Source organism: Eumetopias jubatus, unplaced genomic scaffold (genome assembly GCF_037043125.1).
Source record: "Eumetopias jubatus isolate StellerSeaLion01/CBP00866 unplaced genomic scaffold, mEumJub1_p1.0 scaffold_6, whole genome shotgun sequence".
Lineage (NCBI taxonomy): Eukaryota > Metazoa > Chordata > Mammalia > Carnivora > Otariidae > Eumetopias > Eumetopias jubatus.
In genome coordinates, this window is record NW_028274812.1 from 116,299,089 (window position 1) to 116,316,015 (window position 16,927).

Consider the following 16,927-nt stretch of genomic DNA (forward strand, 5'->3'; position numbering starts at 1 on the left):
ACCAGAAAAAAAAGCCTATGTAGGAAAAAAAGGCTCTTCTCTATCTACAGATTGGCATGTTCACTACTGTCAGCCTTATTTGATAAAGCAATTATCAAAAGGCAAAAAACATTTCCATACTTAAAGTATTTAAAATAATCACAGGGATTGACAATTTGTAACCACAAGCCTCTGAAATACACCAGATGATCCTTAGGACTTGCTATAGTCTATCTGCACACAGCAGCAGAGTAATTCTTTAAAAATAAAAATCAGATCATGTCACTTCTCTCCTCAAAAGCCTTCCATTTTCATTTAGAATAAAAATAAAAATCCCTTCAATGGCCACTAAAGCCTTACACAATCCGGTACCCTGGCCCCCTTATCTCTCTGACCTCATCATCTACTTCTCCCCCCTGTTCTCATTCAACTCCACACTGGCCTCCACACTGCAGGCACACAGGGCCCTTGCTGCAATTCCAATTCAGCATGGAGTCTTCCACCCCAAAACTTTTGCACTGGCTGTTCCTTCTGCTTGGAATGCATTTCTCCCAGATATCCATGGGTCTAATTCCTCTACTCCTTCAAACGCTTGGTCCGAAATTCACCTTCTCAATGAGGCCTATCCTTGACCACCTATTTAAAACTGCATCTCACCCTCTACCCTCACACTCCTGATTCCCTTCCCTACTCTACCTTTTTTGTCCACAGCATCATTGCCTGCTAATATACTATCTAACTTTTTGTATGCTCATTGTTTATTATTATCTATCTGTACAATGCTCAAGGAGGACAAAATTCTTTTTGTTCCCTGTAGTATCTAAAGGAACTAGAACGGTGTCTGATAGATAGTAAGCACTCAATTATTACTGAACAGAATCAAATGAGCCAGGACAAAGCGTATAGAATCACTAGCAAGACCAAGCAAGACACATCTTATTGAAATACTCATGCCAAAGATCTTACCTGGTCAACAGACCAGATGCTTCTAATGTAAGGAGTAAAAGCACCATTTAGCAGCCAGGTAGACAGCTTAGCCAGCTTATTTCACAACAAACTATTCTCCTCATTTGAAGGGAAGATTACTGAGAGGTGCCCTCTACTTACCCACATCGACCAAACTAGACTCCTTAGACTCCATATGGTAGAATATTGAGTCTACTTATATCCTATATATCCTGTTACCGGATAAAAACAAAAAAAAAAAAAGCTAGTCAAAAGAGAATGCACTGGGGCGCCCGGGTGGCTCAGTCGTTAAGCATCTGCCTTCGGCTCAGGTCATGATCCCAGGGTCCTGGGATCGAGCCCCACATCAGGCTTCCTGCTCTACTGGAAGCCTGCTTCTCCCTCTCCTGCTCCCCCTGCTTGTGTTCCCTCTCTCGCTGTGTCTCTCTCTGTCAAATAAACAAATAAAATCTTAAAAAAAAAAAAAAAAGAGAATGCACTGAGCAGACTACAGGAAAACTAGTTCATCAATCAGTTATAAACAAGACAGCACGAGGTTGTTTCTTCAATTACTCCACCAATAAATATTAACTGCCGAGCACTGGGGATGCAATGATGAAAAAGACGAGAGGAAAGCATATATAAATGTAAAATCATAATAGATCATGATTAGAACTATAAAAGGGAACATCAAGGTGCTAGCAAACACACAGGAGAGGGTCCCAACCCAGACTTAGGAAGGAGTTAATGAGGGAAAGATTTACTGAAGGACCCAAACCCTAAGTTGGACCCTGAAGCTTCTTTACCTTTTGAAATCAGCTCATTTGAGAAAAGGGGGGCATCTTATTGACACGTCAGACAAAAACTCAATGATATTTTCTTAAAGGATATGTAATTTATTCAGTTTTCAAGTGTAGGCATCTACAAGGAGCTTCACCTCTTTCATCTTTCTCCCACACTGATTCTCTTATATCACCTATCTTGGATGCTCAGCCTATTTTCAAAGAATGAAAATATGTCTGTAAGCCCAAACAATGAGGCTGGGTATTTCTTTCACAGTGATGGAGGAAAGCATTATTTTTTTTTTTCTTAAGATTTTATTTATTTATTTGACAGAGAGAGACAGCTAGAGAGAGAACATAAGCAGGGTAAGTGGGAGAGAGAGAAGCAGGCTTCCCGCTGAGCAGGTAGCCCGATGCAGGGCTCGATCCCAGGACCCTGGGATCATGACCTGAGCCGAAGGCAGACGCTTAACGACTGAGCCACCCAGGCGCCCCGGAAAGCATTATTTCTAAGTAATGTTTTTTTGCTAAATTAGGAAAACAATTCTTCTCTGCCACAAAAGTCAACCAATCAGAATTTACTTACATAGTTTTTATCCAAAATCAAAAGAAATATCAATGGTTATCTATCTACTCCTTTAACATTCTCCATTCAATGCAAATCTCTTTTTCTGTACACTTCACGTGTTTTCTTCATTTGACTGTCTGGAATAAATTTCAACCTCTACACCTCATCCATATTTATCTGTTTCTTCAGATACAGTTATTACCTTCTTCCTCCACTAAGCTTCTCTCATATTCTGTATGTTACTTCCACACTACAAATTTGACTTGGTCGTTTAGTTGTTTTAGACAAACATTTATGCTTCATCTCATTAATAACAGGCACCACATGCAACTGGAAGGCCTTTAGTTTTGTTTTTTTTTTAAGATTTTATTTATTTGACAGAGAGAGACACAACACAGCGAGAGAGGGAACACAAGCAGGGCAAGTGGGAGAGGAGAAGCAGGCTTCCCGCAAAGCAGGGAGCCCGATGCGGGGCTCGATCCCAGGACCCTGGGATCATGACCTGAGCCGAAGGCAGACGCTTAACGACTGAGCCACCCAGGTGCCCCTGGAAAGCCTTTAGTTTTGACACAGAACCGATCACAGTATTTACCCAATAAGAAGGGTTGGCAGACTTTCAAATAATAATCATAGCCCTGGATCAAGAAAAATGTGATCAGAAATAGAGTTAGAGCCAAAAGACCTGGGATGTGTGCAATTTCGTAGGTGGTATTATAGAGTTCAGTTCATCTCTCTCAAGTGCAGTTTCCTCATCTGAAATCTCTAAGTACTAAAGATTCAACAAGGAAGGAAACAACTCCCTACTCTACTAGAGCATATAAGCCAGAGAGAGAAAAGACACAATAACAAACACAGGATGGTAAAATCTGCTAAGCACAAAGTGGAGCAAGGAGCAGACACTGACAGGGAGGCAGACTGCAGCTATGGTAGTGAGGGGGAAAGAGCTCCTGGTGACGAGACCTTTGAGGAGGGTCCTGAAAGAAATGAAGGAGCCAGTTATGTGGGTATGCAGGGAGAGTGTTCAGGCCCATGTTAGGAACCAGGGCAAAGGTCCTACTGAGAATGTGGATGTCTGTACTCAAGGAAGAACAAAGAGGCCAGAGTGGCTGGAAAGCAGAGAGTGCGTGGAAAGAATATAGATGGTATCAGAGAGTGCATGGGAACAAATCATGTAGGATCTTTCGGAACTGACCACACTGTCTTTTATTTGATTATTTAAAATATTCTTCTCAGGATGCCTGGGTGGCTCAGTCAGTTAAGCATCTGCCTTCAGCTCAGGTCATGATCCCGGGGTCCTGGGATCAAGTCCCACATTGGGCTCCTTGCTCAGTGGGGAGCCTGCTTCTTTCTCCCTCTGCCTGCCGCTCCCCCTGCTTGTACTCTCTGTCAAATAAATAGATAAAATCTTTAAAAAAATTAAAATTAAAAATTAAATTAAAAAAAATAAAATTTTCTTCTCTCCCATTAGGAGTCTCAACTCTATCATCAGGGCTCATGTTTATCTTATTTACTGTTACATTCCCCAGAGACTAGTCCTGTGCCTAGTATAGGTTGGGTATTCAAATATTGAATGAAATCAGGTTAAATGTAAATCCAGAAACTCCCTTTACGTATTCGGTATGCCCAGCAGCTTTTACATTGACATAAAAGGCTACACTTATTGGTTAAACAATCATTTTTATCAAATGTAACTCTAAACTAGGTGATAATCTGCCCACTGGTTTTCACTAAAACAATGGCTGCTGACCGACCCTTGTTGTAAGGTCTTCTGCTAGATCACAGAAGAATCTACAACCCCACTTCCATTTCCTTCTTCAAGAACTAAGAAGAGGTAAGGAACTCAGGTATGAGAAACTTGCAATGTGAAGCTGTAAAAAAAATGGAAAAAGTGGTAAATAGTAGGGACAGACTGTCTTCCACTTACCATGACAATTCAGTTTTCCTGAAATTTGAGGAAATAGTTCCCACTAAGTCCAAAAACTCTTTACTGCCTCCTAAGCTTGGTTAGAGAACCTCTGTAACCAAGAAAAGGCAATATTGTAGCACAAAGATGCAACTTACTCTAGGGATTAGGTTCTAAGACTAGCCACTTAAAAGTTTTGGACTTTTATCGGTAACTAAAGATTTGCAGCATGCATATGCATATATATGCCACCTCCTGCCAACTACTGCGATTAAGAAGCCAAAAGAAATGTCCAAATGATTTCCAATCATTTAAAAGGTCTAGCTATATCTCGGAAAAATGTTGCCATCTGGGCAACCATATCATACGGCAGTCAAGAACTTGATATACTCATCTTTTAATTCCCCATTTTCCAAACAATATCTGTTAGAGTCAGTAACTGTACATTATTCCTAATGATCAGACTCACTACCTATTGTTCCTTTCTCAGAAGTACAGTCTTACAGATGAAGTACGCAGAATGCCTATTAACCAAGAAGTTAAAAATTCAGTGAAAATTTAAATTGTATGATAAATGAAAAGTGCTAACTGAAACATAAAGGCACAAATACACATAATTTACTGTAAATATGAAAAGTAACTAGATATTTTATTAATTAGCACAAAAGTTAATGTTCAAATTATAGCCTGCTCTAAAACTGGCAGCCTGTAGAACCATGCCAGCCTGTATTCAGGGTGTTTGATTTGGCCAGAATAGTGGGTTTTTTGTTTGTTTGCTTGTTTTGTTTTAATGTCAATTTGAGTGCTTTTAGGAAGTATAAGCACTCTGTTTTACCACAAATCCTACCACTTCCAGCTGTATAATACTGAGCCTCATTTATGTTATTTGTCTAACCCTAAAGGTATTTAAATTTGCAAACCTTGCAATTGTAGGTGAAGATGTTTGGCCTCTTATGCAAATTCTGAAATGACTTTGGAAAACACTGAAATAACCATAGTCCTGGACAAGCGCTAATTTTTTTCAGTGATACAAACATCATAGAAAAATAACAATGAAACATTTTCCTAAGGCAACCTTAGGTTTCCCATTCTATTTTCAGAGATTCCCTAGTATTAAAAACACTTCAGGGGTGCCTGGGTGGCTTGGTGGGTTGAGTGTCTGACTCTTGATTTTGGCTCAGGTCATGATCTTGGGGCCTTTGGGATCGAGCCCCCATCAGGCTCCAGGCTCTGCACTCAATGCAGAGTCTGCTTGAGATTCTCCCTCTCCCTCTGCCCCTCTCCCTGCTCGAGTGCTTGTCTCTCTCCCTCTCTAAAATAAATGTAAAATCTTAAAAAAAAAAAAAAAAAAAACTTCAGAAGTCCACTACCCCAGTTTTCAGCATTTGCCTACTAGGTTTGATTAGAGAACCACTGGGGCCCAGAGAAGCAAAGTAACTTGTCCAGGTCATACAGCCAAGTAACTTGGTTACAAAAATGTTCTTGAGTTTCCTTCCTTCCCCTAGTAAGATTTTGATTTCGCAAGGGGAAAGATTAGTGTTTCCCATTATTTGGAGACTTTTTCTAACACTCCACTCAGCAAGCATTCAACAAGTGGTACTGAGATTTGCTCCCAAGGGATGAACTCAGTTCTTGTTTATAAATAATCAGAACCCAACTTACACAATGTTCTATGTCAATTATATCTTAATAAAGCTGGAAATAAATAAACAGACATGGCTAGAACCCAGCTAAAGTCAAGTAGAGAGAACAGATTCCTACTCAGCAGTGACAGTATTTGTTGAATGAATGAAGAAATACATGCAACTTTAGTTCAGTGGGTATGCTTGTAGTCAGTGGCCTTCAAATGGATAAAGGAGCCAAAGGCACAACAATGGATAAAACGTCACCTTTCAAATAGACACTAGCCTTAAATAAGACCTTTTCACATGGAAAAAAGCAGATTCATAATCCAGTTCCATAATGCCTGATTAAGCCAAAATACAGCATTTTCCCAGGTCAGCAAATCACCAAATCCTTTGTTAAATAATAAATCCAACCCCATGATACTTAAAAGTTTTAGGGTATAGCTCAGACCTGATTCAAATGTTTTCCAGAGTAATTCACAAATACATTACTTCAGCATTTCTTCCACATCTAGGCAGAATATCAAAACCCACCATTCTTAGGGCAATGAAAACACACTGTATAATATTAAATGTTAATATGTCATTATGCATTTGTCCAAATTCATAGATTTACAGCACCAAGAGCGAACCCCAAGGTAAACTATGATGTGTCACTATGGGTTCATCCTTGGTTTAAAAAAAAAAAAAAGTACCATTATGGTGAGTGATGTTGACAAGAGGGGAAGCTATGCATGTGTGGGGGCAGAGGCATATTTGGAAAATCTCTATACCTCCCTCTAAATTTTGTTGTAAAGTTAAAGATGTTCTAAAAATATTGTCTTTAAAAAAATATTAATTTTAAAGGAAAAAAATATCATTCTGCAATATTCTTTTCCAAGTATAGCCTACAGCAGGGCTCAACAATTTGCAACACCCGTGCCCTTGCCTGGGTAGCATCCAATAATCTTTGGAAGCCTCCACATTCAAGCGCCAAGCAGGGCTGCAGGTTCTTAGTTATTGCCTACTTTCCCTTTGCTTGTTTTTTTTTCTTTTTTTAAGACTTTATTTATTTGAGAGACTGAGAGAGCATGAGCATGGGGGAGGGGCAGAGGGAGAAGTACTCCCAGCTGAGCAAGGAGCCTGACACGGGGCTCAATTCCAGGACCCCTGGGATCACAACCTGAGCCGAAGGCAGATGCTTAAACAACTGAGCCAGCCAGGCGCCCACCCTTTGCTTGTTTCTTAAATTTTCATTAGCAGGATCAAGGTTAATGTGGGTAGAAATTCTCGTACCTGGACCAGATTCTTCACTTTCATCTTCTATTCTTAGCCATATCATCTTCCAACTAAGTTCACATGGTGTGAAAAAATTTTTGCTACCTTTCCTGCTTCTTTTTACATTTCATGTTCTACATTTCTTTTTCATTTTTTTCTTTTACCCTTTCATTAGACAGAACACCCAAGCTCAAACATCCCCCTCCTTGTTCTTTGGGAAACGAGCAAATTGTGCTTGCACTCAGCCTAAGATAAATAAAGGTCGGAGAAACTGAACACAGGATAAGGGTAGGGAGAAAATGGTTAAGTTCAGCACTGAGGACAACGGGGAGTAGAGGTTAAGAAAGCAGCAGCCATGATCTGCAATTTTGTTTTGATTTTCACAACAGTCATCCTTTCCAGGTAGGAGTGCCAAAATTTCAAGAGGACAAAATGTTTAACTCTGAATTTAAGGTGTTCCTTTTCTCTACGGTAGAGTATAACTGTGAATTGGGGATGGGATGGGCTACTTCAGATACTGGGAAAGCTACAGTAGAAAGCTCCTACATGCACAAGAACACTTGCTGGAATCGATCTTCTCCTCACACATGTGCAATCTGGGCATGTGAGGGCATTAATGCCCCCTGGAGCAAACCCTTGCCAACAGGATCAGGGGCCAGGGGATAAATGCTCTCCATCTCAGGTGCATTCAACTGCTTCCTAGAAGATCCTGGTGGTTTTCAGCCCAGTTGCCCACAATGGTGACCTACTAAATAAATATTCTCACAGCAGCTTTTTCTGCTGTTTCATTTTCCCAAACCCCCAATACTGGTTCCTGATAATCTCAGGATAGCACTGGGAGAACTAGCACTATGCAGCAGCTTTCTCAATATCTGAGGCCCACTCCTTGTCTCAGGACAGAAATCCAATACTTCAAGGAAGAGCATGCAGGTCTAGTACCATTTCCACACACAAATGGGACAAAAGAGAGAGAACTTATATGAAACCATGGCCTGGTTACATTTCTCGATGTGAATGTAATGATGTAAAGTGTAAAGGTGTCCCTTTAAAACTGGGACAGGCCATTTGGGAACAAAAATCATAATCAAAACTCTCTATTTTCTTTTCCATGGAACTCCTGCAAGGACTCACCACTGAATCTTCACAATATGCCTGGAATGACGAAAATGCTAATACACAGTTGAGCCTTGAGCAATGCAGCGGTTTGGGTGCTGACCCCTCCCACGCAGATTTATACCATACATGATATACATCTCTGTATCCATCCCCTTCCTCTAGGGGAGTTAGATGGTAGGAGTAAGAATCTTCTGAAGTCTGTATACCACTAAACTGTGCAGGAATAAAAGTGGGTTGCTAATCCTCATCAGCCAGCTGAGGAAGGCAAGTGCAAGAGATTCACTCACACATCATTGAATTCCTCCAGAGACCGTGCAGGTGTAAAAACATCCAACAGACCAATCACCTATAAGAAAACAGAAAAATCAAGCAGTAAATAAATATAGAACTATAATACCCATCAGGTCTTAACCATTTTAACTATTTTTTTTAATATTTTATTTATTTATTCATGACAAACAGAGGGAGAGAGAGAGAGAAGCAGGCTCCCAAGGAGCAGGGAGCTCAATGCGGGACTCGATCCCAGGACCCTGGGATCATGACCCGAGCCGAAGGCAGACGCTTAACCATCTGAGCCACCCAGGCGCCCAGGTCTTAACCATTTTAATAAGAACTGATTTCAAATCCCACTATCTCATACACTTAACTGAAACTTATTTTTTCACCCAAATTATGCTTTTGACTTTGACTTATTGGCATCACTTCCCAGAATAACATATTTTACCATTAAAAACATCATTTCTTTAGAATTTGCTCACATATAGCCATTAGTTTATCAGGAAGCAAAAAGATTTAGGGCTCTTGACTTACACATGCACTAATAGTCTAATGATGAACAAGCAGAAAAAAGTCACACTTCAACAACTATTACTATAGTATCATTTTTCTTTTTTAAACATATTATTATCCCATGAAAATTTTCCACACGTAGTCTTCAAGATCGATTTTTTTTTCCTTTAGAAAGGACTGACATTTTTTGAGCCCCAAAATATTCTCTTAGTATATTCTTGGTGTTATAATATTCTTAATATTCAGATACTTTTCTTAATCATCATCAAGTATTTAGATCTGACCATTTAAAAATGGGGGGAAAAAAGGCCATCCTATACAAGGATAAAGCAAAAACTACTTAATACTCAGTAACCCATGGTCTTTGAGCAGTTTTTCTGGTCATGGAGTTATACTGACTAATCCATATATACCACCACCATTCCCCAACCACCGCCAGTTACTCCTAAAACCAGAGTTAAGAATATCTGGAAACGAAACAAACAAAAGCTAAATGGCCTTCATGAACACTGGCCCATGACTGGGCCGCATTAGCATGCTGTTCTAACCTAGCAAGTTAAATGAACAGCCCTGAAAGTAAAATATACCAATGCTCAAAACATTATCATAAAAAAGAACACTCTTAATTAGAATGTTACTCCACTCATCTATCAGACTTTTAAAAGCAATTTCAATTATACAACCTGAACCCAAATGGGAAACAAGCCAAAAAAAAAAAAAGACCTTGGAAGTCAAGGAGAATAGGTTTTCAAGACTTTGCATCTTATTCCAAAGGAAAGGTACAGTTAATCCGTAAGATCATTACCCAGACAACTGTATACAAGAAAATAAAAATTACTTATAATTGCACTACCTATTATAACTATCATTAACATTTTGAGATATTTCCTTTGATGTTTCTGATGTATGCAAATTAAAGTTGCGATTATACTCTGCATAGTTTTATATCCTGCCTTGTCACTTACTACATAATGACTGTATCTTCAAATATTTTTCATGCTCTACCATTTGTATATACCATAATTTAACCAATTTCCTATCTTTGGACATTTAAGGAACACTGCAAGTGTGTGTGCACACATGTGTGCATATGCGTATGTAATATATATTTTGCACATCTTGTATTTCCTTCCAGAAAATAAATTTCAAGAAACAGAATTATAGCATTAAAGGACACCAATATATTTAAGGATCTTAATATTGTCAAATTGTCCTTCATAAAGGTGAAGTCAGCTTACATTCTCAGCAACAGTGGATCCCTGACCTTACAATAGCTCTGAGTTGTGCTTTAAATCTGACTTGTCAAGTCATTTCTTTTACCTTCACCATAATTGTTTTTCTTGAGTTTGATATACTCCTGGCTTAGACCTCTGGTCTTCTGATTACTCTCTCCATCCCCACTTGTACGTTAGGTAACTGAGACCTAGCAGCCAATTTTATTCAACTGTTCCAGTATTTTCTAAACATTGATTCTTGTTATGTGAGATGCCTCAACTCCCCAATGCAACAGAAAAAGTTTAAAACAATTTACATTATTTCAATGGTGATTGTGAAAATCCTCAGATTAAAGTAAATCACTAGAGATCAATTTACATAGGATTTTTCATGCAAGAGTTACCTCAAAGACAAAATAAAGTAAAACAAAATAAGTCCAAAATATTTTCAAATAACAGCTCCAACTTCAATTTGAAAACACAAGCATTTTAGAATTCAAGAGCTGTTAAGTCTGAACTCCACAGTCAGTTTGTGATTTCTTAGTTCCATGAATTTATGTCTTCTTCAATTCACTAATCCCAGCACTTGGAATATTGCCTGGCACACAGTACTTCAATTAATATTTTGTTAAATAAATGAAAGAAGGGTATCTTCTCCAAGCTTCACTTCCTCATACAGAAGAGAAAGGGATACTTATTTTTATCGCACTGTGGGGAAGATTAAGTCAACAATGTAACTGAAGGTGCCTAGCCCAAAAAGGCCTGACCCTCTGTTGATTACCAAAATAAGTGGTGATAACAATCCTTAAGTTTTATAAAGAATTACAAAATACAAAGCACAGAAACAAACTATTTGAAGCAGCCGCTTCTAGAACAAAATTTGAGATACAAAGCTAAGCTAAATTATTCAAATGATTAAGAAGCATGACTGCCAGAAGCACAATAAACTAATATGGAAAATAATAGAGCAAGCATGTTAGTAAATAGCCTATCAAATTTTAATTTCCTAAAAAAGGCACATTTTATGAGATTAAAACTGCCCATGTTACATCAAAGTATTTTTAATTTTTTGTTGGCTTTTACAAATATCCCTTCTCCATTAATTGTATTTATGGAGTATTCATCAAAAGGAAATACTGTAAAATAAAAGTTTCCTGGCATTAGAATAGGTCTGGAGAACTTTTAGTAATATTCCATAATCTATTCATTTCTCATTTCTTAAATGGAAATTTCCTTTTAATTCAAGTTATACTTTAGCCTATTTCTTTATTCCTTTTGCCATTATATACTTTCAGACACCCAAAAGTAACTCAGGAATCAATTATTTAGAAAAGACATTTATAATAGAAATAATCAGCAAATGTCTCTGATGATTGTCCTACAATGGTCCAAAAGCTGACAGACAGAAGTAACACATTTTTACTAAATCGGCACATACTTAAGAAAAAAAATCTACTTTAACTCAGTCACCAAAGACAGTATCTAATGTATTTAACACAAGTGCACCAAAACAATGACTTGGTCTACCATGGTAGTGTTAAATCTAAGGCTCCCAAATAAAATTTATGAAAGGATTCTTTGAATATTTTAAAATTTCAAAATGTACAGATCTCCAGGCCCTTAAGTCCAGGCAATCTTTGTAGCACCTACCCAGAAAGCAAAAAGATGCAGCGGGCAGGCTGCTTCCTTTTCATCTCTCCTGCAAGCAGGTTTTAATGAGATCAAAGTCACAAGTTCAATCAGGAATGCACCAGCTAACTCTGTTCATCGAGGAACTCTTACAGGCACAGAGGACATACCCCTAGCTCCTATTACTCATCTGGTAAATATGTGTCTGTCATTCATTATCACTAATAAAAGAAATAACTTAAGATGAACCACTGATTCTGAGACAGGCATTTTTGTGTAAAAGATCACATGTGCACTTGGCACCTAGAAATTATATTTGTTACCAATACTTAATATTGTCAAGAGTTTTAAGCTGCTGCTGTTTTTGAAGTCCTAGTGGCTAGTTAAAAATTGTACAGTGGCCCAAAAGAGTCATTCATTCAAAAGATTTTATTTTTAAGTAATCTCTACACCCAACGTGGGGTTCATACTCACAACCCTGAGATCAAGAGTCCCAAGATCTACTGACTAGGCCAGCCAGGCGCCCCCCAAAACAGTCATTTTTTTTTATGATTTTATTTATTTATTTATTTATTTGAGAGAGAGAGAGCGCGTGCGCATGCACGAGTAGGGGGAGGGAGAGGGAGAAGCAGGCTCCCCACTGAGCAAGGAGCCTGATGCGGGCTCGATCCCAGGAACCTGGGATCATGACCTGAGCTGAAGGTAGACACTTAACAGACTGAGCCACCCAGCACCCCCAAGAGAGTCATTTTTGAAAAAGAAAGAGGAATATGAAGGAGAGGAACGCCTCTTAAAATCCTCGATTAAACTTATTTGGAAGTCTTGGCTCTTCCCTGGGTAAAACTACTTTTACAATTTGAGCTCCTAACAAGTGTCTGTGGAATAGGCTGATATTCAGGAATTTTCCTATATTGAGTCAAAGTCTGTTAGCCCCTAACAGAATAGAGAACTATAAACATTCAGCCACATGCCTTCTTTTGTTCAAAACCAAATTATCAATATTTAAGCACAGATGACCCTCTACATCGATACTGCTAAAACCTAAACATGTTTACATGAAAAGGCCAAATGCTATTAAGCAAGCTGCATATGAAACTTATATAAATTAAAATCCTGTGTTCCTAATACTATCAGCTCCCCTTTTTTAAAAAAGGATTTATCCATTCATTTTAGAAAGAGAGAGAGAGAATGCAATGAGGAGGGGGAGAGACAGTCCCAAGCAGACTCCCCGCTGAGCATGGAGCCCAACGCAGGCCTCAATCCCAGGACCCCAAGATAACAACCTGAGCCAAAACCAAAAGTCAGACACTTAACTGTGCCACCCAGGCATCCCATCAGCGCCCCCCCCTTTCTTTTAAAGATTCTTGTAGCCCTTCCTAAATTAGAACAATCATATCCCATCACTGTGGCCTCTTCATTTCTACAAATACAGAGTGACCCAAGTGTAACCAGCCTAATACCATATAAGACACATTTTGAAGTATCTCATCACAGAAAATTAAAGCAAAATAAACTAAGTAAGCTTGTTTTCTTATGGTTACTAGAAAAGAAAAGCTAAGGCATGGAGTCAGATAACCCAAAATAATCTTTGCCCTAAACTTTGGCTTAAATGGTCTATGAAGAGAAGCAGAATAAAGTATAGTGCTGGTAATCTAAACCAGATGTTCAGAAATGAGCACTGGCAACATCCGTGGGATCCCAGGGCCTCCTGAAAGTGCTTTGGGGTTCCATAAATGTTTCGCTTGCATTCCATTTTCAAAGTTTTATTTATTTAAAAAGCTATGATAATGTCTTTGTCACATTTATTAATGTGTAATGAAAAACAGCATACACACTCAACTGTGCTAAAAACCAAATGTAAAATGCATCAGTTAAGCTGCCAGGCCACCTTGATTGTATGCAGACCTTGGAATAAAGCTTCTCCTGGTAGCTTTTTCCATATATCTCAACTTTGTGTAAACATGTCACTGATTAGGAAGGCTAGAACACTGCACTGAACTTTTTAAAAACTCAGCTTTGCACATGGATGCTCATAAAAATTATACCTAGGAATAGAGGTTACCTGGGGAAAACAGAATTTGCTCAATAGTATGCAATTAAAATAAACCATGAAAATCAATAAGCTATAGTTGTGATTACAACAGGATTGGTTATCCAATTCTAAATTCAAGTCTCAATGTTCCCAATTTAGAAGAAATCTGTACCCTGTGAAACAAGCGTATATTAATAAAGTATCACTGATCTGCAATTTAAGAAAATTTTTTTTAAGTTCAATTATTAAAACAGAAAAGGTGTGAATAGCCAAATAGTAAATTTAGACATTCTTAATTTTTTTCTACACAGTAACAATCGATAGGGTCAAATGACTCTAAAATCTCTATGGCCATTGTTTCCACAATGCTACAAATTTTACAGTTCCTTTCATATGGCAATCACATAAATTCTTTTTAATTTGATTTTGAAATTTAGGAAAATAAGTATCCTCCATTAATTGTTTTTTCACTTTCAGCTAATAGTCCAATTGCATCCTTTGATTTACTGTATTAGGATTTTGAAGCACTCCTTTGCAAGATGGCACTGCTTTCAAATTTCCAAATTGACAGAGAAGAAAAAGTTATATTTAACTTAAACAATGTCTTTGTCACATTTATTAAAATACCTGAATCTGGAAAAGCTTTCTTAAAAAAGATTAAAAAGAGAAATTATAATATTAAATTATCTATAAATTAATAGTCACCTCAATAGGACATTCAGTGAATCTAAGGCATGCTGCCTCAAACTTCCCCACTGAAAGAACCCATAATAACACAAAATAGCCTTGGACTCCCATATTCGGACACTACAGCCTTAAGTAAATCCGGTAAAGAATGCAAAATCCAAAATTTACTCTTCTTGCATGAATAACTTACATTTTCATGTTTCATATGTTTAAGTAACCGCAGTTCTCTGTAGGTCCTTTTGGCATGAATAATGGACTGAAATGGTCTGGAGAGCTTCTTCACTGCCACACGTAACCCGGTTTTTGTGTCAAAAGCAGCACTTAAAAAAAAATAAATAAATAAAGAATTCATCATTGAACGTGCTCTAAATACTTCAAAATTAGTATTTACAAGGAAGGCTATTTCATTTCCAAATTAAATGGGTTTATAACAAAATACAAAGTATAAAGATAAAAACTATAACGACCTATAATCCCACTATCCAAAGTAACCTTTTATTTTTGGTGTTTCCTTCTCATTTTTTTTTTCTATGCATCTAAATCAGGGATCAGAAAATTTTTTCCACGAAGGGCCAGAGAATAAATATTTTTGGCTTTGTGAGGCTTAGGGTCTTTGTCACAACTACTCAACTCTGTGGTTATAGCCAGAAAGCTGCCAGACAATAAATTTAAAAATGGATGTAGCTGTGTCCCAATTAGCACAAAAACAAGCAGCCACTTGATCTACATGAGCCAACAGACTGATATACGAAAAGCTGGATTCTGTCTTCTCTGCCTTAGGCCTCACTGTCACCTTGCCACCAAATGCTGCCTGATCAGAGTGGAGGGCTTGGGATGATTTCAGGACAATGAGTTGGCACAAAAATTTCTTGAGTGCCTACAAAGTATCTGCCACTCTTTAGAAGCTAAGATATAAGAAGGACAAGTCAACAAATCCCTGTCCCCAAGGGATAGGGGAGAGGGGATGAGCAGAGTAATACAATAATTTCAGACAGTGATGAATGCTATGACTAAATAAAACAGAATAATGGGACAAATGATAGAAAGCCGGGGGGGCTGCTACTTTAGCTAGGATGTCCGAGCAAGTAGGTTCAAGCTGAGACAACTGAATTATGAGAAAGTAGCAACCATGTAAAGGTATACAGAAAAAGAGCTTCAAACAGAAGGAAAAAATAGTATTATTAACATTTATTTAGTTTTTACTGCATACCAGTAACTGTTCTAGGCCCTTAACATTTTTAAAATTAAAATAAGGTTTAATCCACAACACCGCTATGAAGTAAATGCTATTATCATTCCCCCCGCTCAGAAATGAGGAAACGGAAGCACAGAGACACGAAAGAACTTGCCCATGATCACAAAGCTAGAAAGTGGCAGGAGGAGGGAATCTGGATCCACAGCTCATGCTATTAACCACTCTGCCATGCTGTCTCTCAGAAGAGCAAGTGCCAACAGAGAAAAGAAGAAACAGAGGTAGAAAAAATATGGCATGCTGGAGGGCGTAAAGATGGCCTGTGAAGGTGGAACACACAGAGCAAGGGGAAAGGAGAAAAGAATGAGGTCAGAGGTACAGGCAGAGGTTAGATCATGTAGGACAACTACAGCAAGAAACCTGATGTGTATTTTAATTATTTTTAGAGACTGGGCTAATCCCATCATGCCTCCTCCTCCCGTTTATCTCGGGCTCTAATGGGCATCCAAGACTTCTGGATCATCTATCATGACCAGACTCTTCCCCATGTGACTCTGTACTTGTTCCAGAAGTTCCCCTCCTTTCCCTCCCAAATCCTTGGACTACGTCCTTGCTCTTCAACTCCCAATTTGGTATTAACTCCTATAAATCTTCAACCCCCTTTCTGAGCCCTCCCTCCATCTCTTTAATTGAAACTAGGCTCTACCTTGAAGATACTACTTCTCTTACAGCCCTGCCCTTAGAGGGAATTCTCTTTTGTATCCCAGGTACCTTGTGGCCAGCAGGTGGGACAGATGTCCTCCTCAACCATTCCTACTTCCAGACTATGATTCTCCATTTGTTTTACAAAAGCCCCCGCTCACAGCTATCACTACCTCTCCGCTGCTGTAACCCACTGATCTGGAATTTTCCATTATTCACTGTAAAGTTAGTTCCTATCTCAAAGTCTCTCCCCACTCCCAGCTTCTGTCATCACTCTTGGCAACTTCAATATCCAGGTGGAGGACACATCCAACATCCTGACCTCTTAGTTTCCTGACCTCTCCAGGAAACTCCACCTCATCCAGCCTCCATGGTCACGCCCTGGACCTCTATCAACACCAAAAGCTGCCCCGCCTACACAATTTTGAATGCCAGCACCCATTTTCCATCACAAACCTTCTATGCCTTTTAGTTTACTTCTAGTATACTTGTACCCTGACTATAACG

General features: G+C 38.6%; 1 protein-coding gene across 4 annotated transcripts in view; it reads right to left on the reverse strand.

The window, feature by feature from the left end:
* MAPK14 (mitogen-activated protein kinase 14) overlaps positions 1-16,927 on the reverse strand; it is a 73,084-nt gene that overhangs the window by 34,005 nt on the left and 22,152 nt on the right. For all 4 annotated transcript variants that reach the window (XM_028120698.2, XM_028120697.2, XM_028120695.2 and 1 more), the window contains exons 2-3: positions 14,717-14,846; positions 8,463-8,521 (exon numbers count right to left, since the gene is read on the reverse strand). In XM_028120698.2, the coding sequence (XP_027976499.1) occupies positions 8,463-8,521; positions 14,717-14,846 (189 nt within the window). The remainder of the gene's footprint in view (positions 1-8,462; positions 8,522-14,716; positions 14,847-16,927) is intronic.